Source organism: Colletotrichum tamarilloi (assembly GCF_030869305.1).
Source record: "Colletotrichum tamarilloi strain Tom-12 chromosome Unknown Scaffold_34.1, whole genome shotgun sequence".
Classification (NCBI taxonomy): Eukaryota; Fungi; Ascomycota; class Sordariomycetes; order Glomerellales; family Glomerellaceae; genus Colletotrichum; species Colletotrichum tamarilloi.
This window is the reverse complement of record NW_026849417.1, coordinates 159979-187522: the sequence shown is the minus strand read 5'-3', so window position 1 is coordinate 187522 and position 27544 is coordinate 159979. Positions and strand designations below refer to the sequence as shown.

At 50.0% G+C, this 27544-nt stretch overlaps 10 protein-coding genes across 10 annotated transcripts; 3 read left to right on the top strand and 7 right to left on the bottom strand.

Moving 5' to 3' along the window:
* Positions 1–69: 69 nt before the first annotated feature.
* CTAM01_09069 (methyltransferase domain-containing protein) lies at positions 70–1849 on the bottom strand (the record flags this gene model as incomplete). Its single annotated transcript, XM_060525089.1, has 12 exons — positions 70–100; positions 158–314; positions 386–648; positions 736–873; positions 951–988; positions 1067–1089; positions 1151–1279; positions 1336–1354; positions 1433–1455; positions 1529–1619; positions 1682–1735; positions 1805–1849. 12 exons carry the CDS (start codon positions 1847–1849, stop codon positions 70–72), a joined length of 1011 nt encoding a protein of 336 aa, XP_060380271.1.
* Positions 1850–2830: 981 nt separating this feature from the next.
* On the top strand, positions 2831–4684 carry CTAM01_09068 (cytochrome P450; the record flags this gene model as incomplete). Its single annotated transcript, XM_060525088.1, has 6 exons — positions 2831–3032; positions 3111–3307; positions 3372–3718; positions 3818–3943; positions 4002–4491; positions 4565–4684. 6 exons carry the CDS (start codon positions 2831–2833, stop codon positions 4682–4684), a joined length of 1482 nt encoding a protein of 493 aa, XP_060380270.1.
* Positions 4685–5441: 757 nt separating this feature from the next.
* Positions 5442–8477, bottom strand: CTAM01_09067 (uncharacterized protein; the record flags this gene model as incomplete). Its single annotated transcript, XM_060525087.1, has 1 exon — positions 5442–8477. One exon carries the CDS (start codon positions 8475–8477, stop codon positions 5442–5444), a length of 3036 nt encoding a protein of 1011 aa, XP_060380269.1.
* A 2996-nt stretch (positions 8478–11473) lies between these two features.
* On the bottom strand, positions 11474–12748 carry CTAM01_09066 (uncharacterized protein; the record flags this gene model as incomplete). Its single annotated transcript, XM_060525086.1, has 1 exon — positions 11474–12748. One exon carries the CDS (start codon positions 12746–12748, stop codon positions 11474–11476), a length of 1275 nt encoding a protein of 424 aa, XP_060380268.1.
* Positions 12749–13498: 750 nt separating this feature from the next.
* On the bottom strand, positions 13499–15103 carry CTAM01_09065 (methyltransferase; the record flags this gene model as incomplete). Its single annotated transcript, XM_060525085.1, has 9 exons — positions 13499–13541; positions 13597–14160; positions 14226–14263; positions 14320–14357; positions 14423–14552; positions 14606–14628; positions 14690–14775; positions 14832–14866; positions 14921–15103. 9 exons carry the CDS (start codon positions 15101–15103, stop codon positions 13499–13501), a joined length of 1140 nt encoding a protein of 379 aa, XP_060380267.1.
* Positions 15104–15929: 826 nt separating this feature from the next.
* Positions 15930–20093, bottom strand: CTAM01_09064 (DNA-dependent RNA polymerase; the record flags this gene model as incomplete). Its single annotated transcript, XM_060525084.1, has 1 exon — positions 15930–20093. One exon carries the CDS (start codon positions 20091–20093, stop codon positions 15930–15932), a length of 4164 nt encoding a protein of 1387 aa, XP_060380266.1.
* A 950-nt stretch (positions 20094–21043) lies between these two features.
* Positions 21044–22879, top strand: CTAM01_09063 (uncharacterized protein; the record flags this gene model as incomplete). The annotated part of the gene is made up of 1 exon (XM_060525083.1): positions 21044–22879. The coding sequence occupies one exon, from the start codon at positions 21044–21046 to the stop codon at positions 22877–22879; it is 1836 nt and encodes a 611-aa protein (XP_060380265.1).
* Positions 22880–23583: 704 nt separating this feature from the next.
* On the bottom strand, positions 23584–23874 carry CTAM01_09062 (uncharacterized protein; the record flags this gene model as incomplete). The annotated part of the gene is made up of 1 exon (XM_060525082.1): positions 23584–23874. A coding segment is annotated over one exon (291 nt), but the record flags the coding sequence as incomplete, so codon positions are not given.
* A 359-nt stretch (positions 23875–24233) lies between these two features.
* Positions 24234–25173, top strand: CTAM01_09061 (S1/P1 Nuclease; the record flags this gene model as incomplete). The annotated part of the gene is made up of 2 exons (XM_060525081.1): positions 24234–25069; positions 25131–25173. The coding sequence occupies 2 exons, from the start codon at positions 24234–24236 to the stop codon at positions 25171–25173; spliced, it is 879 nt and encodes a 292-aa protein (XP_060380263.1).
* Positions 25174–25705: 532 nt separating this feature from the next.
* CTAM01_09060 (exopolyphosphatase) lies at positions 25706–26988 on the bottom strand (the record flags this gene model as incomplete). Its single annotated transcript, XM_060525080.1, has 2 exons — positions 25706–26796; positions 26880–26988. The coding sequence occupies 2 exons, from the start codon at positions 26986–26988 to the stop codon at positions 25706–25708; spliced, it is 1200 nt and encodes a 399-aa protein (XP_060380262.1).
* Positions 26989–27544: the final 556 nt, after the last annotated feature.

Genomic DNA, 27544 nt, shown 5'->3' with positions numbered 1-27544 from the left:
TAACTATATTCGTCGTGCGTGTGTACTGTCGTTCCATTCGATGCGTTCTCAACTCGGTTGCTTTTGACTTCATTCCGGCTTTTGTGCGTAAACCACATATCTGAGATACTGTCAGCTGGACTTCGATCTCGTAACAAGGGAAAAGGTAGTTGCTCACACTGGCCACCATCCATGTATAGACCTGTCTCTCATGTCTTTCCTAGCATCCACCAGGAACACCTCAAGCTGCTCCGCCGACCAACCCAGCGCCCTAGTAAAAAGCGCCAAGCTAAGCCCCGACAAGCCATTTCCTAGGTTTTCGTACGTCCACACCCCTTCGGAAAGCGATTCAGTCAGCGTTTTGGTCCTATGTCACGGGTGAGAGCTGAACAGGAAGCCGCTTTACCTAGCTCTTTGTATTTTGGATCCTTTGGCCAGGGGTTCGACGGCCACTTGTAAATCTTTTCCTCAATATTGGTGAACCCCGCTTCGGCGAGCTGCTCCTTGTAGAATTTGCAGCTGTCGAGTGGTCGTTTCCATATCGCTGCCGCTTCAAGCATGTGCCCTGCCCACTTTTGGGTTGCGCATTCGGGGCTAACTGTTCCGTCGTCGCTTTGAAGATCCAAGAGGATGTCGGACAACTCTATCCAGCCTCCGGGTTCGAGGTATCTATTATATACCGTCAGACAAGAAGGCGGAGCCGCGGAGGCGTATATATTCAGTGTTAAAGCCCGGGTGCAGTGAGTAAGAACTTACTCATAGCTTTGGCGGATAAACCTGGGCCAGTCTGCTATGGAACCTGTGAGCATTCGGCCAAAGACGAAGTCGAACTTGTAGGAGTATGTCCAGTCATCTTCTAGGTCGTCGATGTAGAATGTCACGTTGGGAGGTACACTGAACATTGATTAGTGAATCAACGCATCGTGAATCCTTGATTTGCAGGATCGTTATCCTGATGGTAAGGTACTTACAATGGCGGTTGTATTGGGCTGAGATCGACACCGGTTATCTGCCAGTCTTTAGATATTGCCTGACAAGGAATCATTGGGCTCTGGGCGAGTCATTATTGGGCTCTGGGCGAGCTTACTAGTGTCTCTTGATGATCATCGGCTGCCAGGAATAGGGCATTAGCTATCTTGAGTTATTAGCTTCGCGGATACAGCTATCTTACCAAAGTCCATTGCCCAAATTCCGGTTCCGGTTCCAGCATCTAGTACTCTTTTTAAAGGCTTGTCTCGGCCAGCCGGCGATACAAACAGCTTTCCATCAAAGGTAAGTGTGTATAAATGATGTTGAAGATCTATTACGCAGGCATGAGTATCTCTTTGATGAGAGAACAAATACTATGTCACTTACCAAGCCTGTCGTTTTCGACCTGCGATTCCAGATAGGCGACGCGTTAGTTCCAAGTTGAGGTTGGAGAAGGGCGGTTAAGCTGCTAAAGACCACCTACCGCGTCATTCGGCAAAACATATCCTAAGCAAAAGCTATGGTCAGTACGATAGCACATGTGAGATGCTATCAAGCTGAAGAGCTTTGAATCACTTACTGCCCTCTCGATATGCGTGGTATGTTCTTCCATTTTCTTCGCGGTAACGCATGATACTGCTTGTCATGGATGCAGATGACCCGAGCACAGACTGCAACACGGGTTAGCTTTACGCGTAACATTGCACCGCTAGACCGAGGTACCGCTACTCACCACTCCCATGGCTGAGTCGCTGTCATCATTGGTATTGTCGTTCTCCTCTCCATTCTATCGAAAAGAATCAGCATCAAGGTCTGTCGAGTGCAAGCAGATATGTTGAAAGGTCGTCGAACTGACGTCTGCTTCGAGCGGGCCGGCTTCCGCCGGTGCTGGATCCGCCATGATTAAATCTGTCGGAGCCTCGGAGGGTCGAGGCTCAAGAAGGAACCGAACGATGAGACCCTTTTAATGGGGTGTCAATTCAAAATTCAACGGCGACCAAACCAACATGTGCAATTGAAGAAAAGTTGTGAAACGCGAAAAAAATGTGAAGGGCAGAAGAATCTCCAGAAAAACAAAAGCCACAAGCTTCCTTAACCGCCAGATCGAAGATTAGGCAGAGTCTAATTGGACGGTTGGGCTGTGCCTCTCGTAATGAACCAGCAGATGGCATCTAACGGTGCAGATCAGGAGATGCGACCTCACCGCTTGCCCCCTCTCTGCATTCTTTCTCCTCCTTCAGGCAATGCCCCCCGGGCAAAGCCGTGCCCGTTAAACGTTGCATCATACCCCCGCTAGACGCATCCGTTGGCATTGGTCATTGCCGATGCGATTGAGGAGGAGGAGAGGGATAGCAGCGCATTGCAAAACACGGCAACAATCTCATTGGATCGAAACCCCGTCACGCCGGCCCCTGCTCCGTGCGGGAAGATTGCATTCCCGAGTCTGCCGTGTCAATCATCTAAGCCGCCTAAAGACTAGGGGGTCCAGACCCGTCGCAAGTGTAGACGCTATTGGGCAGAGACCCCGAACCGACAATGATATCGCCATGGGTCGTCAACTCGTCAGAAACTTTGGTAACATTTCGGCGTCATGTTCGCTGCTATTGTATGCTATTCCAGGGCCATTGAAGGATTTGACCGTCGTATCGGTGCAGTCTCTCGGTCAAAATATTCCCCAGCTCCTCCCAGGCTCCCCGTGCCCTCCACCGTGCCGCGGCATCCTTGACCGAGAAGGCAGTTCGTCTCAGGATCTCTCAGACTTTCTTTTTTCCCCTTCCCATGTGTGGCCCGAGACACTGTTTCCTCCTCTTATCCACACTCACAATCCCATGATCCAACCTTTTCATACACGAATCGGTTCCTCGTGGGCTCGAGTGCGACCATGAGTCGGGAATACCTCGCATACGCCAGCATCGCAGTCTCGGCCTTCATCGCGTACAGCGTCGTATCCATCGCTCGCCAATACTTACGGCTCCGGCACATCAAGGGGCCACCGAGCGCCGGATTTTCGAAATGGTGGCTCGTTCGCGCTGTCGGCGGCGGTAGGACACACCTCGACTTTTATGAGGCGTGCGAGAAATATGGTGTGTTTTATACTTCAACCCCTTAGCCTGCGCTAAAGCGCTTGTGAAAAATAACCGTTTTCCATCTTTGCCAAATAGGGTCAATAGTTCGTGTCGGGCCGAATGATCTCATCACCAGCGATCCGGATCTCATGAAGCGTATGCTTAATGTGCGGACGACTTACAAGCGATCTAATTGGTATGATGGAATGCGACTCAAGCCTGGCCAAGACAATGTCTTATCCACCCGAGATGATGAGCTGCATAATAAACTCCGGTCAAAAATGGCCGCAGGTGTAAGCAATTGCATAAATGCTCGATGTACAAGAGAAAGGCACAGTGAACTAAGACGATAGATAGTACTCTGGTAAGGAAGTCGAAGATCTCGAAGCCAAAATTGATCAAAACGTCCTCCGACTCATCGGTTTGATTGAGAAGTATGCTTCTCGCGACGAAGCTTTTGACTTTGGAGCCAAGGCGCAATACTTCACCCTCGATGTCATTTCTGACCTGGCTTTCGGTGAGCCGTTTGGAGACTTGGCAACTGATTCGGATGTCCATGAGTACATCAAGACTATGGAGCAAAACATGCCAACAATTCTCGTGACGAGTGTTCTGCCATGGCTTCTTGCACTCCTCTCTTCGCCTATTTTCAGGAGCATGATGCCTTCCGAAAAAGATGCAATCGGCGTGGGAAAGACGATGGGGTAAGTTCAAGTTACATGCTCTTCCGCAAAACTTGCTGCCCATGCAGCCACTTTTACGCGTCGCCTCTGCTCACATTTGGAATTCTTCGCCGGGTCTAGCATTGCCAAGAAAGTTGCATCAGAGCGTTTCGGTCCAAACAAGAAGGTCCAAAAAGATATGCTTGGATCGTTCGTCGCGCGAGGGCTCACACAAGCTGAGGCTGAGTCGGAGATTCTTATGCAGTTGTAAGATCGAACACTCAGGCGGCGACCGTACCGTGGCAAATGCACTAATATTGAAAAGACTAGCTGGTTCTGATACTACCGCGACCGCCATTCGGGCTACCATTCTTCACATAATCACAAACCCCCAAGTAACTGCTACACTCCGAGCCGAAATCGACGCTGCCAAGCTGTCTTGGCCCATCGTCTCCGATGCAGAGGCTCGCGAGATGCCATACTTGCAAGCCGTCATCAAGGAGGGTCTTCGTATATTTCCACCAGTAGTCGGCCAAATGTCGAAGGAAGTCTCGAATGGAGGAGTTGGCGATGACTTCAAGGGTATTCATCTTCCAGAAGGCACCCGTATCGGATATTGTGCATGGGGAATCTTTCGCAGGCAGGATATCTGGGGTCAAGACTCCCACGTTTTCCGGCCAGAACGATGGCTAGAATCCGACGTTGAAAGGCTGCGCTTGATGGAGGGTACTCTAGAGCTTGTCTTTGGCTATGGTCGCTGGCAGTGCTTGGGGCGAAACGTGGCTTTGATGGAGCTGAACAAGGTCTTCGTGGAGGTAAGTCATTCGGATCCTGTATCTTTCGTACCCAATAGCTACGAAGCCGCATGCTGATAATTTTTCTTTCTAGCTCTTGAGGAGATTCGACCTCGTTGTTATCGATCCAACAAATCCGTGGCACTCAGTCTGCAGCGGTGTCTTCTTGCAGTCCCAATATTGGATTCGAGGATGCACTAGGCTAAGAGCATAGAGATGACGCATCCTTTTAGTGCCTTGAAGCTCCATGGTGTGGCTTTCAGAGAACCTGAAAAACCGGCGTGCTGCTTCAGATTCTACTGATTCAGGTTTAGCAATTCTCACAGAATATCTACGTCAATGCTCTCACTACGTTCAATAATTCAATAACGTTCTGCGCGATTTAAAGCCTGTGGAATATGTGCATCGAAAGCCACTATCCCCATTTCACGGTGTTTATCGCTTGTGAAGCTCTCCTTTTCAATCGATTATCTTCCGCCCACCCTGTGAAAGTTGAGACCAATTTCGAGATTAAGGTTGCCTCGACTTTGATAATTCCGGACAGGAAAGATTTAATCTTGACTTCTACCAGCACTAATCACATGTCCTTGCGCTTCGGAGAACCTCTTGGAGGACACACTAATTAAATCATTGGATAAAGTCTATGCTTTTTATATTGCTAAAGTCAGTGACTCAAGTTGAAAAGGGATCATCGACTACTCGTGCAAATGATATCGTTCTCGAATTGCATTGCTTCCTTCTAAAAACGAATCCTTTTTGTTCTTTTTTTTTTTTTTTTTCTATTTCGGTCCCTGACATTCGTCACGTACATTTGGGGTAGGAAACGGCAAACCTACCCGAGGACAACTATCGAGGTAACAGGCCGAACCTCTTGAGCAGCACCAAGCCATCAGAAAATGACATCAAACAACCCTTCTACCCGCTCCCGCCCATTCTTGAACCCGCCCGCGCTCACTTTCACACTAAGTACATCACCACTTGGGCTTCTTCGGGGATGGAGGGTCAGACTCTCTTGGGACTGTCGTTGATGGCTCACGCTTTCCGACTTGAATCCAGCCAGCTCCACGTCCAGACGGCCCACCCCTGCCTCTATCACTTCCGCTCCCACGAGCACTGCCGCCTCCTCGTGAGCTGCTTCCTTGTGAGCTACCTCCGCGCGAGACGCCTCGGAAGCTGATTCCACGAGAGCTACCGCCTCCCCGCGAACCCGCACTTCCTCTGTTGTTGCGATTGTTGTTAGTCGAGCCCCTGGATCCGAATCCCCATCCTTCTCCACCTCCTCCTCTAGCCAGGGCATCAGCTATACCCAATTTTGGAGAAGACGGCGCTACGGATGAAGCTGGAGACCCCCGGACTAGTGACCTCCAATTCAAGACCATGACGTCGAACATGTGATCGCGGCTAGGGGCATCAGGGATACTTTGCGCCGGTCCCGATCCTCCGCTGCTACCAGACCTTGGAAGTTCGGTTTCCGATAAGGGCGTTGCCAATCTTCTTGACACCTCTTCAAAGATTCGAGCCTCCATCTTGGAAAAGATTTTCTCTGGAAGCCATGGGGGTAGAGAGGTGCTGAACCAATCCGAGTGATCACCAGGGCGGAGAATCTGCATCTTGCGGCTGGTCTCAGTCACTTCTACCATCATGTTGCAGCTGGGGCAACATCTCTTCGAGACAGCTAGAACAGATGAGAGGTCAAGGAAATTTCCGAGCACCTGTAACTTGGGGAGGAGATGGCTTTCAAAGAGGGCTGATCTCGTGGGTTCGCGCACAAGAGTCTGGTCCATCCGCTCAAACAATTCCGTCGCCAAGTGATGCAAAGATAGCACAATAGTCTCTGCGTGCCATGTTCCGTTGTAAGTCAACTTATCTTTGGGCGGCCAGTCCTTTTTCTTGGGGCCGTAGACGCGAGCCATCATGTTGTCCTCCATAGTCAACAACTCTTGCTCTGACCAACGATCGCCATTTGTCTTCGGGAACTTGCTGAAGAATTCTTTGAAATTGAGGACGCTAGAGTCTTTATACCATGGCTCTGCGTTGACCATAAGGATTTCGGGACCTTCCTCGGCTTCAAAGCGAGCACCATAGAAGAAAGACAGAAAGTCGGCTCCTAATTCAGCCATGATCGTCCTCAAAGCATCCTGATATCGGCAGACGATGCCGATATAGGATTCCGCCGCCGGCACCCAGCCGCTTTCGAACCGTTCTCTTTCGACTGCGAGGGTCTCCGGATCGATGGGATCTTCAGGTTCATCCGGTCCCCTGAACTTCTCAGATGGGTGTTCATCGAGGCGAAGCTGGCTCATCTGTTGCTCGATCAACGTTGCTTGTGACGTGCTACCCGTTGAAGCATTGCGAGAGCCACGGTCAGGTGTCGAAGGAAGCCCTTTTCCTTTCGTATCAGCCGAGGATTTGGACTGAGCCATCATCTTCTGCCTCTTTGCCACCCAGCGATTGTATTGATTTCGATCGATGGTCAGGTGTTCCCCGAAAGTAACACCCTCGCCGGCACCAAGATACGCTCGGATAGCCTTGAACTTGGGCTTCTTGCCCGATACTGCGCGCTCGACGTGGTCTCGAAAGCTTTCCTTGTCCTTGAACACATGTTGGGTTTCGTCGGCCTTTGTTTGGCTGAGCCACACAAGATGCGATCGTAAGATGTCCCCGAAATGTAGCTTCACCTGACCCAGAAGCAGCAGCACCATCTGGAGATTGCGCAAATCTCTGCTCAGGGCTAGTACTCTGTCATGGTAGGTGGGTGGCAGTATTCCTTCTTTAGCGAAGATTAACTTGATCATAGAGTACGATTTCCGGGTATTCTTGGTGTAGGTTTCGAAAGCGCAGGAAAGCGAAGAAAAGATTCTCTGGAATTCCAGGCGACCCAACTCGTCGTATCCGGCTGTCCTTCCCGATGATCCGAAAGTAGAACCTGGCAGAATGTTGAGATCACTATGTTTCCACTCAAATAAGTAGAACCGGCCAGACGAGAATTTGGCGTCGATGTCGAGAGGGACTCCATCTCGCTTCCACACTGATAACTGTTGATAGATTGCCTCCATAGTTCTGATCTGCATAGGAGAGTCGATTCTCCTGCGTCCGGCAGAAAGGACGTTCTGTTTCAAGTGCGTATCATGAAAGGGCAAACGGAGGAAGTCATGATCGATCTCAACCATCTTTGTCTTGAAGATGCTACCGAAGTTCCTCTTTCCGAATCCGAATGCCCATCGTTTGTTGATTTTGTTCAGACTTGTCAACGTGACGTAATCGTGCAGCGTTACCATGGACTCCTCAACAGATTGATCGAGCTTTCGAGCCGCCGTCAAGTGAAGCCGCTCGAGCAGATGAAACACAGTTCTGCAGTGGACGTCGATGGTGAATGTTGAACGCCATTCGCGATGTGTTGGCTCCTTAGGCAGAAGATGTTGCAGAGCAGCAGCTGGACCGAGCTCGCCTCCCAGCCATTTCGGCATGTCGACTAGAGGCGTCGCACGATCGAGGGTGACGTCCAAAGAGGGCCAATGTGTCCTATCGTGAGCGGTCTGGATCCGATGATTGGCCCAACCTGGATTACTTGAGATCAAGATTTTCTTGAGATGAGGTTGCGTGGAAGGCACTTCAACCCAAGGCTTCGAATCCGGCCGAACATAAGGGTTTACATCCTCACGCGGCTTCAAGGTAGTGTTGAAAGAACACACAGGGGTTAAAGAGATGATCTCGGAATCTCTGATGAGCAATGGGGTGAGATTCTGCAAGTAGATGAAGGTGTCGCAAGTCAACTTCACCTCATGTGGCGTCTGAGCTTGGGATGTTTGGAGCCGAGGCAGGTCGTCTACATGGGAGTATGTGGTGTACTTTCCATGCTCAGGATTGATCGAATTGGTGTGCATTAGAAAGAGACTTGCAGTTCGGTATGCCAGGTGGCGTTGGCGAATCGCAAAGGCATTCTCGTGGCCAGCAAAGCGCTTGTCGGGGTCGAGCACGGTGCCGCTTGAACCCTGCCCCTGGGACATCTTGTCGTATTCGTCCTTGAATAGAGGGCGGAGAGAGCACAGATGGAGGGGACGACAAGGGAAGTTGATGACGAGATGACAAGATGATAAGATGGAAAGATATGGATGTAATGAGATAGAGAGAAGACACGAAAATGTGTCAATTAAGATGATATGTGTGAGGGATTGTGGAAAAGTTGAGCTCGCTTTCTGAGTATGGATATCAGATGAGATTGACAGCTTGTAGATTCCTGGCATCAAGAGTTGGTGTGTCTGAGAGCAATGTGGGAGAATTGTTCCTCTTAATAACCTAGAATTAGTCTTTAGATTCCAGATTCCTGATCATCTACTTTAGGCAGAAAGGTGTTTTCCTGATTTCTTCTACTTCTAGAAGGTCACGAAAGCCCTTTCAGCCAGGTGGTTTGCTTGCAAGACATGTCGTCTTTTTACTAACTCCACCTAGCTTGCCTAACACAATCATCAAAGAAAGCTGCATATAATTTCCTGCAATCAAGGCATTGTGTGCTTAAAGTTCCAAGACATTCTATGTCTTCCCTTTGTGAAATAAGTCGATAGTTTTGCGAAAGCTAGTTCTAGGTTCTAAGTTAAAGCACCCACTTTTGGGCACCCCCCCCTTTTAGGCACCCTAAAAAATCCCTCCCAGCTACCACATTAAAACCCTACTTATTATTTTAATTTAATATAATAATTATAAAAATTATCTAAATATATTCCTTTTTAATATACTTACTAATTAATAAGTAATAGTATTATATACCAAAAATAAGCTCTAATAAGTATTTAATATTATTAAAAATAGTTTTTTTATTAAAAAGGCCTCGATCGAGTTCGGGGTTCTTAGGATAATATTTTAAGGTTAAAAAAGAGGTTATTAAGCGAGGGTAAGGGTATTTATAAAACTTTAAAAGCTTTTTTTATAATAAAAAAACTAATTAGTTTAGTAAATTCGAATTTAGTATTATTTAGGTATTATACTAACTTATAAATAGGTTAGGGAATTTACTAAGCAAGTTTTAAAATCCTAAGGAGATACTAAACTACTTAAAAAAAAATAGATCGACGCTTTTATTAAAAAAAATTTATTAATAAAGGTTTAGAAAAGTTATTTAATAAATTTATACTGTATTAATAGAGCTATTACTAATATAATTAAATTATAGTTTAAATTATTTAATATACTAAAAATTAGTAGTATTAAATAGGCTAATAAGTATAATATAAATAAAACTAATATAATAGAGGGTAAGGGAGCTAATAAGCTAATTTTAAATATAATAAAGGCTATAGTAGTATAAAAAAAAGAGCTTAGTTTATATACTTAAATAACGATTATTAAATATATTTTTATTAATAATAAAGCTATTAAATTATTAGTTATTTATAAAAAAAAGTCGGTTTAATAATAGTAGTTCCCCTTTTAACTTATTATTTATAATAGTTAGAAGTTTATAGTAATAAATAATAACTAGATGATTAATAAAACTACCCTTTACTAATTAAAAAAAGTATTCTTATTATAAACTAAGACCTCTCTTATTAGGGGGCTTAGTAAACTAAACTAGCCTCGATTATTAATACTAAATAAGTATAGGAGTTATATAACGATAGAATTTATATAAGAGTATTATAAAAATAACGTTTACTTATTATTTTTATTACTATATACTTCCTATATCCTTTAGTTATTAAATATAGCTATTTTTAAGCTTATTAAGTTTTATTATAAAAAAAAAGCTTAATAAAAAAGATATAATAAATAATTTTATTATTATTAAAAAGTAATACTTTTTAAGTTATTACTAGCTCGCTCGTTTAGCTAGTTTAATATTATTAAATATATAAAATAAATAAAAAATAACTAAACTATAATTACTTAATATAGCTAAGCTACTTTTTAACTTAATAATCTTATTTATATAAGTTATACTATTTAAAAGAGGTATAAAAGCTAAGTAAACGATTGGTAATACTAATAAACTACTTAACTAGGTATTAATAACTTCTATTATTAACTAGTTAACTCTTAAAAAAGTTAGCGAGCTCTATAATTATTTAAAACTATTTATAGAGCTTAGTTTAAATAATAATATTTAATAATTATTATTTAAAAAAATAAAAAAGGCTTTTAAAAAATAAGCTTACTAATTAGCTATATTTTAATACTAAGTTCGAGTTTTTAAAGCTAGGATTAAGTATATAAGGCTTAGGAAAAAGAAGAGTATATTAATAAACTTAAATACTAAGTTTATAAATATTTAAGATATATAGAGAGCTTAAGAGGACTTTAGTAACCGTTTAATTAGTCCTAATTAATTCGTAAGGGTCGAATTACTTAATAAGAATTTTAATTATATTATTATAGTAGTAGAAGGTAATTAATTAATTAATTATAGTTAGTATTGATGTTTAGATACTATGTTTTGTTAGGGTGCCCAAAAGGGGGGGGTACCCAAAAGTGGGTGCTTTGACTTACTTCAACACTGAGAATGCATACACCAATCTAGTGCAAGCTAGCTTCCAAAGATTTCTCATCCTTCATAACTTCAGTCGCTGGCAATTCATAGTCTCCAAAGTATTTCAACACGCGACATTTAACATTGTCCTTTGTTGACGCTTTAGTGTAGTAGCTCGCCAATGGCAGCTGTGTCTGCCTACTTACGTACCTTTGGTATCTCAATGAGCACTGCAACAACGATGGAATCGTAGAAGTTCGTGATGATTATTTGAGGTGTTAGTTTGCGACCAACTTCATGCTGTAATGAATCAGGCCGCGCCCTTGCTCAATCAGCAAGAAAGTGTTTGTTTCTATCATTGCAGAGACATCGGAATTTGTGGATTGCGCCAATGTGTGTAGGTGAGATCACATACAAATATTTCATTAGGGCCCAATCACCAAGTGCTTCAGTTTAAGTAGGTTTATTCTATTTGCCTCTATTCATTTGACGTCTTGTCTGCGTTTGGTGCTCGCTCGACAGCAAGATACATTGCGTAGGTGGTCAAGCGCACAACACCAATGGACCAAGCACCTCTCTTTCTTCCTCGTTGTTGTAAATGGAAAGCAAGCCGCAGTCAGTGGGTTTTCTTCCGTCGAGATTCTTGGAATCAAGATTTGCCCCTCTATTGATGAGTAGGTTCACAATCTCTTGCGTACGTCGTCTGGGCTCGTAGCTGCTTTCAATGCAGGCATAGCATGGGTATTGCTGACTGGCAGCCACGTAGTGAAGAGGAGTGTCGCCTTTTGAATCCTCGGTATTGGGATCGACTCCTACTTCTTCTAGGAGGAAGCGAGCCACGTCAACGTCCTCATAGGCACAGGCTTGATGTAGAGCATGGACTTTGTCTTTCTCGCGAGTGACCAGGGATGATCCGGCTTTGATCAAAGCCTTGACAATGTCGAGACGTGAGCCACTTATGTCATCGGCCACAAAAGGCTCGGTACCGAATCTGTAGTATTCTGTGGAAGTTGCCTCCCACAACGCGCGGTTTTCGCTGTCAAAATTGCCTCTCAAGGCGAAGAACAGCGGATTGGCGCCCATTGGCGAAGGTAATGTTTCCCTTTGGCTTTGAGCGGAGCTCCGATCTATCGACTTCTTGTATTCTGCCTTCGTCGCGCAGAATAAAGCTCGATGAGGGTCATCCATGTCGGTTTCATACTCCTTCCAGCAGTTATCGTACGGGTCGCAGCTGAAGTAGTGATAAAAGCCCAGGTCGGCCCTGTGTTGGACATCGGCGCCAAATTTGAGGAGGTGATGTACCAGCTCTTTGTATCCGTACAATGAAGCCCAATGCAGTGCGGTCAAGGATGTTTTGACTGGAAATAACAAGCATTCAAATCGATGTTCCTCCATGATTTCGGTTTCTTCGACATGCATCAATGATTGATCAGTCTGATTGATGTTGGCGCCGTGCCGAAGTGAGGCTAAAACACCGTCGAGGTTGTTTCTTTTGGCCGATAGTAGCAAGGAGGATGCGCAACGATGCTGAATGTCGTGTCTGAAGACTGCTGGACTGACGATGTTGTAGAACCGCATGCAAACTTTTGCCAAGTTGGTGGCGTTCTGCACTCCCCAGCTGCGCATACCCTCCGGGTTGGCGGCGGTACAGACATCATACCGTTCTTCATCGCTCTCGAGATACCCAGGGATGTCGCCATCGTTGAGCAGCATGTCAACGATGTTAAGGACCACTACATCGGGCATGTACGCAAGTTGCGTGACTTCGGACACGGGTGAAGGCTTATTTGTGGCGTCTTTCGAAGCATCGTCCATCATTTGAGACTAGCCAGTTGGTATGATAAGGCTATTCCGAGTGAAGTGTGTTGAGTGTTATGTTCTAGGCGGGTCGTTCTGAAGGTAAGGCAAGTAGGTTGTTAAAGAAATTGATGTTGCCAAGCGCAAATGGCGGGAGAAGTATAGGAGCAATGATTGCGAAAGAAAAGAAATTTAAGCGATGAGGGTGAGTGCCTTTTATAACTAGTCAACAAGCCTCAATCAGTGATTTCAGCGGCACCTGGGTGGCTGGTGACTTTACTTTGAACTTTCTGGAGTCCGCAAAGGTCGGAATATCCGTGGTCTGTGATCAAAAGTCCCGTCTTTGATCCATAATGGTGTTGTTGCACACCCCTTGAAGAGTTTTTCTTTCCATTGCATAAGAATGCAAAGATTCAAAGGTGAGGTGAGCTTTATGCACCCAAGGTCACTTTGCCTTAGGAATACCTTTCCCTCAATATGTGTATTACTTGGTCCCCCCCGCAGACCCAAGAACCTTTTTCATTCCAATTTCAAAGTCATACGGAAACAAAGCCACCGGTCTCACAGCCTCGAAGGCCATTATTTAATTCAGCAAGAGTGCTGCTGTGTACTTTCTTACTATGTTGGTATAGCTACCTTATCGACATTGGGATAACTTCCTTGAGCTCCATTGACGTTCATGCGCATCATCACAAGGAAATGCATGATTGGGAATAAGACGATCTGTTCTGAGCAATTCATATAGAACAGAAATCTCCCAAGCCGACTTTCTCAAGAATCTTCCTCAAAAGGCTTCTGAGCCACCACATTATGACTACGCACCCTGTTAGCTGCAACATCCACAGACTGAACTTTCTAATCGGACTTACATGTCAAATTGAGCATGGAAGGTGTGAACCGCCTTCAACTCCTTGCGTACCTGGGCAAGCAGAACCTCGGCCTCAACCTTGGTCCAGCCCAGCACGCCACAAAACACCCTCATGGAAAACCCGTCGAGTCCTTCCAAAATCTGGGTCAAGTTGACCAGCCCCAACTCCCGGTAGTGCGGATCCTTTGGCCAAGGACCGATGGGAAGGATGAACTTTCTGTGCGTAATGTTTTGGAAATTCGCGGCTTCGCGGACCCATCCCTCAAGCTGAGGACCTGGACGTGCCTCGCGGCCCATGGAAGCGATTGTATCCATGAGCATGTTGTTCCATTTGTGCGTGGCGTGCTCTTCCTTGAGACTGCCGTCTGGCGAGTAGTACTTGCCGCTCATGTCTGAGAACTCTGCCCAACCTCCCGGGTTGAGGTTGTCGTAGACGTTCTTGATCAGTTTTGGGTAGTCGGCGAGAGAGCCAATCATGTAGCGGCAGAAGATGAAGTCGTACTTCCGATCACCGATCCAGTCGCTTTCGACGTCGTCGATTTCGAACTTGACGTTCGGAGGAACCCTATGGACACGGCCATTAGCTTATAATCATGGGTTTGGTTCCTCTGTTGCTTTGGCGGAACCCACCATTCTGGCTGGATAGCACTCAGATCGTTTCCATAAACCTAAAAATGCCTGGTTCAGCTTCTATGAGGTGCTCAACAACAAGAGTTTTGTATACCTCCGCATTGGGAAAGAGATCGCCCATCTCCATGGCCCCTAAGATCTTGTTAGTGTCATCCTAATTGGGTCGGGAAACAAAACCGAGTCCGTCAGCGACTCACAAATTCCGGTACCAGTTCCAATGTCAAGGATTCTGTTGACCTTCTCTTTCTCAATCGGCGCCAAATACAGCTTGTATCCCAGCATCCTTAGTGTAAGGTCATGAGACATATCCAGGCGGTCCATCTCAGTCTGCAAACATTAGCTCCCACCCTTGTCGCCACGGGAAGCGCTCTTTTTCTTACATCGTCATTCGGCAGGAAGTAAGCTAAGGAACGAGTATGGTCAGAGTACCCGTATGTTTTTAATGCACGAATAAGACTCCTTACCTCCCGGTCGAAAGGCATGGTAGCGACGACCGAACTCGATGGGATAGTCCACGGCGCTCGATGCCAGCGAAGCCGTGTACGAGGAGCTGTCGGACGTCAATCTGTCTGAACACGTCTCCGGTAGAGACCAAGGAAGACTTACATTTGGTCATCGATGGAAGCGCCGTCATCCGTTTCCTAGGTCCTATAATCAGCGGACATGGTCACTTTGAGACTCAATCGGTGACGAACAGTCACCGGGTCCTCCGCCTCCAATGCATCCGACTCCGCAACTGCAGCGGGAGCGTTGGTCGCCGGTGTTGAGCTGCCTTGTGGGCTTCGAGGTGAGACCGTTGTCGCGGGTTCCGCAGCCGGCGCCGGGGGTGAGGTCGCGACAGGAGGCGAAGCCGGCTGGGCCTCTGGCGTGTTAACCATCTTTCACAAAAACAGGCGACTGAGACCTGGTTACTGAAATTAAGTTTGGCTTCGTTTCGCAAGGACTGATGAAGAAAGAGAGAAGAAAGAATGAGAGGAGGGGGGGAAACAAGCCTTACCAACCAACGCACCAAACAGAGGGGGTGGGCGTGCAGCAAAAGACATGGATAAAGGAACCGCTGTTGGCGCAAGCCGTTGGAGCAGGCTCTGCTGCTGCGATCCAATCACAGTTGACTCGGTTGACGAGGGTGCTGTTACCGAGAACAGCATGGTGATCCTTTCATCCTCGAACCTCGCGTTTTTCGGCGTGGGAAGAAAGCTCCAATACTGGGCAAGATACTTAGGTATCGTCAGAATCGAGAACCAGTGTCGCTCCGATATTAGCAAGTTTAGCAGGCAATCAGTAACACATAACTACGCCCTAGCTTACGTTTGACATTTCGACTGCGTGTTGGGATCTCGCCCTTATCTAAGCGAATCAAATGTCTGTTTTACAAATCTTTATTTGTGTAGTGGGAGGTACGCCTGGCATCAACAACTGAAGCCAAGAGCTCTGTCATCCCATCCACCATATTTATACAGTTGTCTAGTTATCAAACATCGTACACATGCCCAAAACCACCTTCTTGGGAGTTGTCTTGCTTCTTTGTGTTTTAAACGCCGCCTTCGAGACCATCAGAAAAACGCCCCCTTTTTATACAATCATCAACGCCATCGCGGATGCAATCAAATAGAATATGCAATCAACATCTCCCCAATAATTCGTCCTCTTCATGCATGACGAGCATGCCTCGCTTCCGCTCTGATGCAAAGGCCAGAAACGCAATCATGAGAAGAAGTATTCACTCTCCTTGAGTCTTTGAACGTCGAAGTCGCCCTTCTCGGGAATCGGGGGGAAGGTCAAAGGAAGCCAGACCTGAATCGTCTTAGGACGTGAGGTCGACTTCCCGGGCTTAGCGAGAAGATGTTGCTTGAAGTGCGATTCTTCCATGTTCTTCAGCATTTTCGTGGCGAATCGGGAGCTGGCTCCGCTGAGGAGCTCTTCATTGATGGCATGAGATGTCTCGGCATCGTTGGTTTCATCGCCAGCACCTGAATCCATCTTGACATCGGTCTCGTCCGCGTCCTCCGAAATCTCACCGAGGCCGATGGCCTTCAGGTCCTCGCCCTTCACAAGGGCTTCGGTAGCCGCCATCTCTTCAAAGATGCTAGCGGGTGTGACCATCTCCTTGGCCTCCGCAATCAGCTCGGGGTCCCCGGAGCGCAGGAGCGTCTGTCTTTTGTGCTCAGCCAGGAGCTCATCCTTGAACGACACCTTCTTCTTCTTTCTCAGGGCCGCAATCTTCTTCTCGACGTCGGTTCCGACATTGATCTTTGCCATGTAAATGGAGCCGCGGTAACGAGCCTCAAACTCGGCAGCGAGACGGCCAACAACATCCTCCTCGTGAATTCTGACGAAGGCGTCACGAAGAACACGGTTCATCGTGTTGACGTCAGCGGCGTGGGTCCAGAAGGAGTCGTGAACAGCAGCAAAGTCCAGTCCAAGCTCAGAGCACTCCAGCGCGGACAGCAGCATGTGCGTAGCATCGAGAGAGTGGATGAAGTTGGGAGGGAATGCTTGCAGCTGCTTCTTGCGGTGTACGGGATCGGAGCGCTCGGGAATTGTGAGGGAGAGATCCTGGAGGGACGTCTTGATGATTCGGGTTCCGCTCTTGCGGTACGGCTGGGCAATGGGCATGCGTAGCGGTGTGGTCCAGACAATAGTCGCGCGGAATTGTGCCAGGAGTTCGTCAGTTGAGGTTCTGTTCTCGACAGCCTTGGTCTTGGACAGCACGGGTACGATTCCATCATTCGCGATCCGCTCCAATTGCTCAGCGGACAAAGCCCTGCAAACCCGGCCGCCAATCTCACCGAGCCAGTACTGAATATCGTGAGCACCGCGGAACATGGACGACAGAGCCTTGAAGACGAGAGTAGCCACATAAGATGCAGTAACGATATTCTCGAAGCCGCACTCCTTCGGCAAGTTGGGGTACAGCGAATCAAGCTGCTTGCAGACCTGTTTCTTGGCACCGGCGAATGTGACACCGTAAACGTTGGTCATGACGGTCTGCTTGACCACCTTTCTCGTGATCTTTCCGTCCATAGCCTTCGCGAAAGGATTGCCTCCCTCCGCGTCCTTGGCAATGTGGTCTTTGACAATATTGGCAACGGCAGAGTAGACGTCAGCAGGCTTATCGCCGGGAACGAGGTTGACCTGGCGAGCACCCCAAATGTCACCACCGAGGGCGGCATAGTGCTGAAGACCGTTGCAGGTGCCGTCCTGGTGCACTGGAAGGCTAGAGACGTATTTCTCTGGTTCTGGAGATTCAAGGGCTGCCTTGAGCTCGAAACAAGCTGCAAGACATTGCCAAGGGTCCTCGGCCTTGAGCCACCAGCGGTTGCCATTGAGCGGATTGGTGGCTGAGTCTATGACATTGGCCAAGTTGTCCATAGTGAACGCCGCTCTGTCGTTGAGACTGGCCTTATCGAAACCGAAAACGTTGGATAAGTGAACCTTGAGCCACTTTAGACCTTGCTCGCCGAGCTCTTTGCCCTTAGCAAAGCGAAGAATGCCACGGACATGGTCGGCACCCATATGGTTGAGGTATGTCGGTAGTGGGTAGGCACGACCCCGGAAGTCAATGTTGTGAGGGAAGTAGAAAGTTTGGTTCCTGAAAGCACGGGCGATTTCCAGCTGAAAGTTCATGAAGCAGCGAACGGAATGCAAGCCACCCCTCTCGTTTTCGGCGGCCTTGACAGCTCTGATCCAGAGGATGCGTTCAGAGGGGTCCTCAGAGGGCGCGGGCTCGGGCGGCGTCGGGATATCGGGGTTCAATGCCGGGATGTTTGCCAACTCCTCGCCACTGTTCCAAACATCAAGCATAACGCTGAGAACTGAGTTGTTAATCCGCCAAGGGGTTCTGCCCAGGACATCCAATCCCTTGAACACTTGGTCCATGTCTCCGCGGGCGATCGCTGCTTCGCTGTACAGCCTCTGGTCCTTGTCGCCCTGCTTGATACGAACAAGACTCGCTTTGCTTTCCAAAAAGCCACCCTTGTCGAAGGCCTGCCAGGGCTCCGGCTCCACGACCATAGGTAGATGTTTAGCCAGGAAGTCTCCCTGAGGTTCTCGCTTCATGATGTTGACGAGCTCCTTGTTGAGCAAGATCATGCCGATCTTCTTGCCCCTCCTGAGCTGAGTAGCGTGAGAGAACGCTGGCTGGAACTGGCTGACGAGGGTTTTCGTTTCGGGATGTTCCCTCACAACTTTGATCTTGGCAGTCTCGATGAGAGCAGACAATAAGGCCGCGCCGACCTTAGCCTTCACCGCAGGGGGCCAGGCCGCATCGGCTAGCACAGCTTCTCTGGCTTGTTCATCGCTAAACAATTCATTGCTGGCCACCTCTTTTGATGATTTGTCGTCTGCAACCTCCGCAGGTTTAGCCATGACGACCTTTCTGCTCTTATCAGCCTTCTTCACCTTCTGGCTCGCGAGTTGACTTCGAATATCCTCTTCGGTGAGTTTTGCGAGGCCGCTAATGGCGGTAGCAAGACCCATGCCACGGTCGACACCAGTGATGGCAGTGGAACTCAAGGTGCTGAGAATGGTGACAGCGGCCAAACGACTAGGCGTAGAAAGTCTGAAGAAGGGTCCGTACACGCATCGGTCGTAGTCTTCAGGCGTCTTCTTCGCGACGGCCTCGGACTTCTCGATTTTGACCATTTCCTCCTTCAGTCGCGCCTCCAGTGCAAGTTGCCAGTCGTACAAGCGGGAGTTGAGTGATGCATGAGCTACCGAAGTATTGAGTCCCATCTTTTGTAGAGATTCGTTCTCCTCGCGCCATCGCTCTACAGCTGCGTCAACACAGTCGCGCTCGAGGCGGGCTTGGATCTCCCTTCGTTCGCGAAGGGGAAGTGTGGAAATGTCGCATTCTTGAGGGATTTCGTCGAAAAGGCTCAGAGTCTGCTTTAAACTCTTCAGTCCGAAGCCTTTCTGAGGTGTGGCCATGACTTTCGGCATAGGCTTCGTGGAAGCGGAACTCAAAGCTTCACTTTCTTCAATGGCAACATGCTCATCATTGACTTCAGCGGCTGAAGTATCCTCTTCAGGCGCGAGGTTGTATATGGGGCAGATTTCCGTAATGACTGCGAGGTCTTGGTCGCTCAGGATCTCGGCCATCGATAGGACTTGCAAGCCCGCCTCGCCGGGTGCCAGTCTCATGTAGCGAGTAACCAGCCGGTGACGCCTGCTGGCGTCGCGTTCGGAGATAAGAGAGGCCTTGAGCATGCAAGCGATAGTCTCGGCAGTTTGAGGGAGGCCCCTGGTGTTGATGTGCAACTCGTACCATTTGTGAAGGCTCTCGGCTTGTTTCCGGTCGGGATGGAGGCGCAACTGCTCGAGGGAGGCTCGGATGAATCGGTTGTGGAGGAAAATCAAGTCTTCGCCAGGGAAGCTTGGGACAGCAGCCAAGCGCTTGAGGACCATTTGTGCACGATCGACTTTGCCGACACGGATGCAGGCATCGAATATCGGCAACAGTTCGTCCACATCGCCAGGAACGCCAAAGTTGTTTATTTTCCCGCGAGGTTGTTGCGGTGCGTTGCTCTCTTGGAGTACCAGCGGCGAGGCGGGGTCGAAGGCGCGCAGCTCGTGGTATCTCGGGCGAGCCGAGACGTTCTGGTATGCTGACAGGACAGAACTGTCCAGTCTGTCGTAGTTGGAGCTCGCGATGGATTGATGGTCATCTACGGCGGTGGCAAGATTCCGCCCGCCGCTGAGGCTACCTCTTCTGGCCGTGGGCCGTCCATCGTTCTGTGTGCCAAAAAAACGTTTGGTTCTGACGCTCGCGTTTATTGTCGTCAATGGGTATCTTGGTGTCGGTCGAGAGGGTCGGAAGACGGTTGCGTGGTGGAGGGAAAGACTTCTCCGGCTGTTCCTGAGGAGCATCTTGAAAGCTCACGCGACGAAAGGACAGACCGGGGTAAGTGACGTCGTTTCAACAACAGGAAATCTGTTGAAGATCTAGGAGAGGTATCGGTGCATTAAGTATAAAGGAGTATGAAAAGAACGTGGCTATATTACAAAGTACAGAGAATGAACCTAATGCGTTGCGATGCTGGGGCGCATACACAGTAAGGCGGATGCAACAGATTTTGGGTGGAGGGAGAAGTTTTGGGGGGGAGGCGGACGGGAGCTTGTCGATAGGAGGCGCGAGCTATCAAAATTTTGCCGTCCTTTTTTTCCTGTCCTTTGACTCGGGCAATCGGGGTCGTCCCACTCCACCCGCCGGGGTGGAATGGACAACGTCGTTGGAATGGAATTTTCTGTCCACTCAAAAAGGGGACGGTGGGATAGAAAGCCAATCAAACTGTCCATGGATTCTTGAGCTTTGATTCGTCAGTGTGACCGCCTAAGCAGCGTCCCCATCTATTAGGTAAGCATATCTTTAGGTACGCAGACATGGCAGGCGCGCGTCTCATACCTCAAAAGATGGGAGGCAAGAACCACTGCGCCGGCCCATACCCAAAGCGCAAATATTCGAGTTACTTGCAGTATGCTCTAATGAGGCAACTCGAAATGGAGTGACGTAAGTCATGAATCAACGGCCATTTTGATCGGGAACTGATACCTTCGAACACGGCCATTGCAGTGCAATTTCATGCCGTTGAGAGTACCTTCCCGTCAATCAAAGTTCGCGGCTCATGGAGCGACGGGCCGGAAATATGGGGCACTTTACCGGGTGATTAGGTAATACGCCAAAATCTACTTTCGCGCTCCCAAGCCACTACGGTCCAAGCTCTGGAAGGACGAGAATTTTGGCCGCCAACAATTCTTGTCGTCAGGAAGCTCCCGGGTTCAACCACAGTCTTCGAGGAGTGCAGGAAGCTAACGCGAAGATGGCCTCCCGACCTGCGTTTGCAGCTTTGGGCTGTCTCCAGTGTCGCAACACTGTGTTACGAGCCGTCACTTCCAACTCAGCTACCTTTCTTCGAGCTCCCGCCATTACAACTACCGCAAGCCTGCGACCTCGGAACCTGCAAAGAGCTTTCTCGAGCCTGCCCGAGGCACCCAAGACGTCAGGCGAAGTTCCTGCCCATGCAACCGAAGCTGAAGCAAAGATTGGGGAGAACGTCGGGGACCAGGTTGTCAGCGAAAAAGAAGAAACGCCATGGTTCCTCGAGGTCGAGGCGCCTATACATCCACCGAAAGAAGATGTGTCACCGTTACCCGAACTGCCGAGCAACCCACCTCCTATCCTCGAGCCTCTATTGAAGTATGTCTACGAAGAAATGGGACTGGATGACCTTTCTCTCCTCGACCTGCGCGCTCTCGACCCGCCACCTGCTTTGGGACCCAACCTTCTCATGCTCTTTGCAACGTCGCGAAGCGAGCGGCACTTGCACGTCTCGGCTTCCCGGCTAGTGAAGTGGCTCCGTTTTCACCACAAGATCGAGGCAAACGCGGACGGGCTGATTGGCCCGGGCGAGCTGAAGACAAAGCTACGAAGAATGAGGAGGAAGGCAAAGCTACTCGGCTCGAGTGCCATGGTTGCAAAGGGCGGCGACGATGGAATCTCGACTGGATGGATCTGCGTCAACCTCGGTACCAGTGGATCCACATACAGCGAAAGCGAACGCTTCGATTCTCAAGGCAAGATGTCTGGCTTCGGTGGACCAGCCACTGGATCTACCATTATTGTCCAGGTCATGACCGAGTCTCGGCGTAACGAACTAGACCTCGAACGACTATGGAGCCAACAGCTCGTACGAAGCGAGGCTCAAGAACGTAAACTGGCCGACGAAGACTCTTCCTATCACAACCGATACGGTGATTTGCCGACGACCACGATCCGAGCGCGGAAACCCAACTACGCAAACACGTCGCAGAGGAGAAACTTCTCCACAAGTCTCTCTCGGCCTTCGACAGACACCGAGCAGGCGGCTGTGGGCGCAAAAGACGCAGGTATTACTCCTTCAGCAAGTTCGAGCCCTGTCACAGACCCGCTGAATAAACATCGCCAGCGAATTGAGAAAATCCGGTCGGAGGGGGAGCAGGTGAAGGTCGAGGACTGTTTGGGGCTCTTGAGGGGCATCTTCCAGGCGCCTACAGCGGAGGGGGATCAGGGCCAGGATCAGGCGGACCTCGCCACCAAGGTTATTGAGACGATGCACCAACGGCAAATGCCAGTCATGGACCACGAAATGCTCACGACAATTATCGAGGCGATCGCAACATCACCCGCGCGAGGCGGACCTGAGCAAGGAAAGTTGCGGGGCATTCAAAGTAACTTGGAGTTTGTGATGCTCAAGGGCATGCAATCTTGTCCCTCGGAAACGCAACTCGTACGTCTTCTCCGAGCGTATGCCATTCAGCGGAACATGGATCAATTTTGGGAGGTTTGGAGTCTTCCCCCACGATACAGCGAACGCAGAGGGTCAGCATTATACCGAGAAGTGTTTCACATCTTTGCGCGCATTAACAGGAGGTCTCTGAGCATCGACGCCCTCCGGAGATGTGTACCCGAGATGATTCTTGAGCAGCCCCCAGTGCTGCCAGACGAGACGATCTGGCCCGACATCAAGGCTTGCATCCGTGTCGCCGACCCTAATGCGGAACACATCAGCGCTCACATGGTATCCGGCAGTAAAGTAGCCAACGACGGCAAGAAGACTGTGGAGTTGGAGTTTGTCAAGATGTTCAAGGAGCTCGAGGCGTTGCGAAGGAACGCTTGAGACCTTTCACGTGGAAGCTGGAATCGATTTCCAAGCTTAGATTCAAGGTCCGAAGTGGAATACGTCGACGGGACGGGTGACGGCAGGAGAAATGTTCTTGGCGAGATAGCGCGCCTGCAAACAAGGGCGTCTCTGGTCCGATGGCGGAACTCGGCGCTCACCGATGTTGACCGATTGTGATATCGACGAGCAATGAAGCTGCGGAAGACGCGGCAGAGATGGAGGCTTCACCTCTACATGTACAACACTCAACACAAAAGCAAACTTCAAATGTACCATACTGTAATAACAACAACGCCAACTACGGATAGACGGCCATGTTACAAAATATCGCACTCGTCTAAACACCTGCACGAATGGGCAATGCGACTCTGCAACTCGCCTCCTCCGGCGTTGGTGACGATGAAATTCTTTTCAGCCCGCCCGAGCTCTAATCCCAGACCTTCCTATTCGGGAAGTGCTCCGTCTTATCTCTGGGTGAGCCCGGCAGGATTGCGGGGGAGGATCGGAGTCTACCTTATTATCATTTGACATTGACACAATTTTTTTTGGATTTCCCACTTCACCTCGGCACTAATGCAGGTGTAATCCAACTTCAATGCGCCAGCGTTTCCGCCTCAACTTGCTGCAGAGAAGAGAAGCATCTGAACAATCAGCCGAGCCGTGGTGACACGGGTGAGTAATGAGGAGATGGCATTCGTCAGTCAATCTGCGTCGTCTGAACATGCAGGTTGTATCCCGGCCCCTGGTCCATCACACGCAGACATTTCCCAGTGCCTGACTCTCCGCTCTCTCTCTCTTTCGCGCCCGGATATCGGCATAGCATGGCAATGTCTGATTGCAAAGCTGTGCAACTCGGATCTTGTCGACCAATGAGCGTCTAGGATGCGCCCTCCGCAGTCTGGATCGACGCTCCAGGTTAACCTTAGCCCGGTACTTATGTGAAGCTCGCGATGCCCGAACAAGCAGGAGGGCCAACACGATGGGGGTCCTGGTCTGCGAAATGCTGCATCACCAACCCAGCCTCCAAGGCCTGCTTCCCGCACCTCGCCTGTCTTGCCGTGCCAACACAGCCTATCTTACTCCCTTTACCGCCTCCATGGAACATACATCCATCATGGAAGTGGACTAATGCGCGCCGGTCTTGGCCACACGTGGGCCGGAAGGGACCTCGAGTCTCCAGAATGCTACATATAACCTACATCGCTCCCTCACCGTGACATTCTCCTCCTCTCTTCCCGCTCGCCAAGGACACATCTCCCGCCCTTCATATCCATCTTCCTTGCCCTCCTCCTCCTTCTCCCCTCGTCTCTCATTCTTCTCACACGGTAGCAATCCCACGGCACAAAAAGCCATGGCTCGCCTCACCGCCCTCACCCTCCTGGCAGCCGCCGCCCTCCCCAAGGCCGCCCTCGCCTGGGGCTCCATGGGCCACGCGACCATCGCCTACATCGCCACCAACTTCGTCGCCCCCGAGACCAAAACCTACTTCCAGCAGCTCCTGGCCGACACCACGGACGACTACCTCGCCAACGTCGCCAGCTGGGCCGACTCGTACCGCTACACCACCGAGGGCGCCTTCACCTCCACCTTCCACTACATCGACGCCCTCGACGACCCCCCGCACTCGTGCGGCATCGACCTCGACCGCGACTGCGGCCCCACGGGCTGCATCGTCTCCGCCCACGCAAACTACACCAACCGCCTGCTCCAGCAGCCCGCGCTCTCCCTCGAGCAGCGCCAGATCGCCGCCAAGATGGTCATCCACTTCACCGGCGACATCGGCCAGCCCCTGCACTGCGAGAACCTCGAGCTCGGCGGCAACGGCATCGCCGTCGAGTTCAACGGGTCCAGCACGAACCTGCACGCCGCGTGGGACACCAACATCCCGCAGTCCATCACGGGCACGGGAAGCAGCGTGCTGGCCGTCGCGAAGTCGTGGGCCTCGAAGCTCAGCACCGAGATCAGCTCTGGCGACTTCAAGACGGCGTCAAAGTGCTGGATCGGCGGGCTGAGCCTCGAGGACCCCGAGTCGCAGGCGCTCGCGTGGGCGACGGAGAGTAACAAGTTTGTGTGCTCTGTCGTTCTGCCGGATGGCCGTGAGGCTGTGGAGGGTAAGGATATTAGTGGCGCGTATACGACGAATGCGCAGCCTACTGTCAGCATGCAAGTCGCCAAGCAGGGTTACAGGTAAGCTCCGCCCCTTGGTCTTTTGCTTGTTGGATGGAGTTGGGATACTAACGTTGTGTAGACTTGCCAAGTGGCTGGATGCCATTGTTGCCCAGCTGGCTTGAAGCAGCACGACGGGGATAAGATGAGGTTTTTTTGGATATACCAAGGATAAGACAAAAGCCAATGAAATTTGAGATGATGAATGATGATGTAGCGGTGCCAGACCAAACAAGATAATCCATAATATGATGATGGTCACTGGTCTGTTTTGAGACCATATGATGGGCTTCGTGTTTTGGGAAAGGCAGTGATTGTGGTTTATACCAGCCTTTGTGATTAGACATTGAGCTATGAAGCAGCGACTGGGAGCTTCACTGCTGTTCGACTCTACGACTTGCTCTCTCAAAACCCAGCGTGCTTCTTCGCTTTGTTTTCGATATGAGGAACAGTCCGATGAATTTTGAAATGGATAGTGCCATTATTTACAGATACTTAGCTGCTAGCCATCCATCACCACTCTATTTCGCCTTTCGAGGTGACTGGGGATTGCCTGCGTACATCCCAGCGTGGCCTGTCCCAAGCTGATGTAGTCCGCCGAATAATAACTCCATGCTTCATGTTTAAGTGCCGCACTATTAACACATCTTCTTTGTCTCAAAGCTTGGTGCCGCCCTTGATTGTCTGCCGTAGCATAGGCGCAACCTGCTTGCGAGAGCTGGACAGACTCTTCTGGTGCCAGGCCATCCTCCACTCCCCTTCACCAACCTCATCGAGTCTGCCCTCGCCCCAGCTCTCCAGGCCTAAATCATCCTTGTATGCTTGGTAGAACTTCTTGCAGTATTCGATAGCGTCCTCGTTGAAGGCCCACAAGAGAAGCTCTCTCTGGAACTTGCCACCAGGATGCGACGTCGTCATGATGACCCCGACATCCATCTTCTTCTCCTTGGCCCACTCCTTAAACTCGCCCAGCAGGACATTATCATCGCCGCCAGCCTTGTCGAGTAGATAATCCAGGTTCTGGACAATGGCCGACACGCCCATGACCTGATGGCGGCTGCTCGCCTCAAAACCTTCGCCAAGATCCTCCCACTGCTTGTAATCCTTTCGGAATACGTCGCGGAATCCCAGCGAGGATATGTCTTCCTTAACGGCGGATATCTCGTCAAAGAACGCGTCGCGTCCGCTCGTAAACTTTTCCAGAAAGGAGACTGCGCTAGCGTCCTTTTCCGTCGTCTTATCCTTGGACTTGAGGTTCATAGTATCAATCAGGATTGCTGCCAGCGACAGCCTGGCGAGGTGCTCGTCCACTTCGCTAGCTCCGCTCTCCGACTTTGCGAGGTCCTCCCACGATGAGCGGCAGTACTCCACCACCAAGCTCGCACAGCTTCCGCACTTCTCGACGACGCGGGGCTCGTCGCCCGTGTCTTGGGGGACTTTGTGGTCATCGGCGTGGTGGTCTACGCAGCCGACGACACTGCTGCCGTACTTCTTGGCGAGGTCTCCCGTCAGGGCATTGTGATCGACGAGAACCCATCTGGAGTCCTTCGCGGCGAGGTCTTGTGGTATCTCGTCTAGGGTGAGTAGGTCGCTCGGCTTGAGCTTAGCATGCGCCAGGGCAGCTGTCATCTCGGGACGGAGCTTGAGGTCATCGCGGGGTAGATTCGAGATGGGGATATGGAGGGTGTGAGGCGCAGCGTGGCTGCGAAGGTAGGCGTATACGACGGCAGAGCATAGAGAGTCGAGGTCTGAATTTTGGGTGCGAATAATAATATCATTAGCTTATTTACACATGAATATAGGAATGCCAAGCCTTGGGTGTCTCTCGTACCTGCAGATTCGTTGCCAACGACCAACGTCAAGGGACTGGCCCGTTGCGGAGCCGTCAAGGCTGATCTCGCGTTGGCGAGGAAAGCGCCGAGGGAGACCCTTGGAGGCATTGAAGAACTATGACAGGTCGGTGTATTGGAACAAGGCTTCGAGCGTTGGTAGTATTAACGCATGGGGAACTGCATATGCAGGTTGCCGCGGGGAGTATCAAGAGGCGCGGTCCTCGCAGCTTGGAGCTGTTGATGGTGGCGGTGGTGGGGATGACGTCGGAACGTTGCACAGCGTTAGGTCCCTTCAGCTAAGGTACGCAGTAAGTCTGACTGGCGGTCCAATTGACTTTTGTGGATTTCAACGGTGTGATGTCTTATCGCTATCTTATCCATAGCGCGGTCCCTTATCGCTGTAAGTTCCCCCGCTATCGGATCGCGGGGCACTCAGGTACCTTGGGGTGGACGCTCTAACACTTGACTCAACCGCGACCCGCGTGAACCCCACCATCGCCGCGGGACCGCGGTCGGGGCGCCGGCATCTGGACAGCCACCACCTGTCACTTGCTCCCGTGCTTTGTTCTCACGATTCCTTCATCATCTGCTTTGTCCCCCGGCTTGATTGTCTTTCGTCGTAAATAACAACCCAATCTCATCTTGCAGCAATACTTTGAATCTC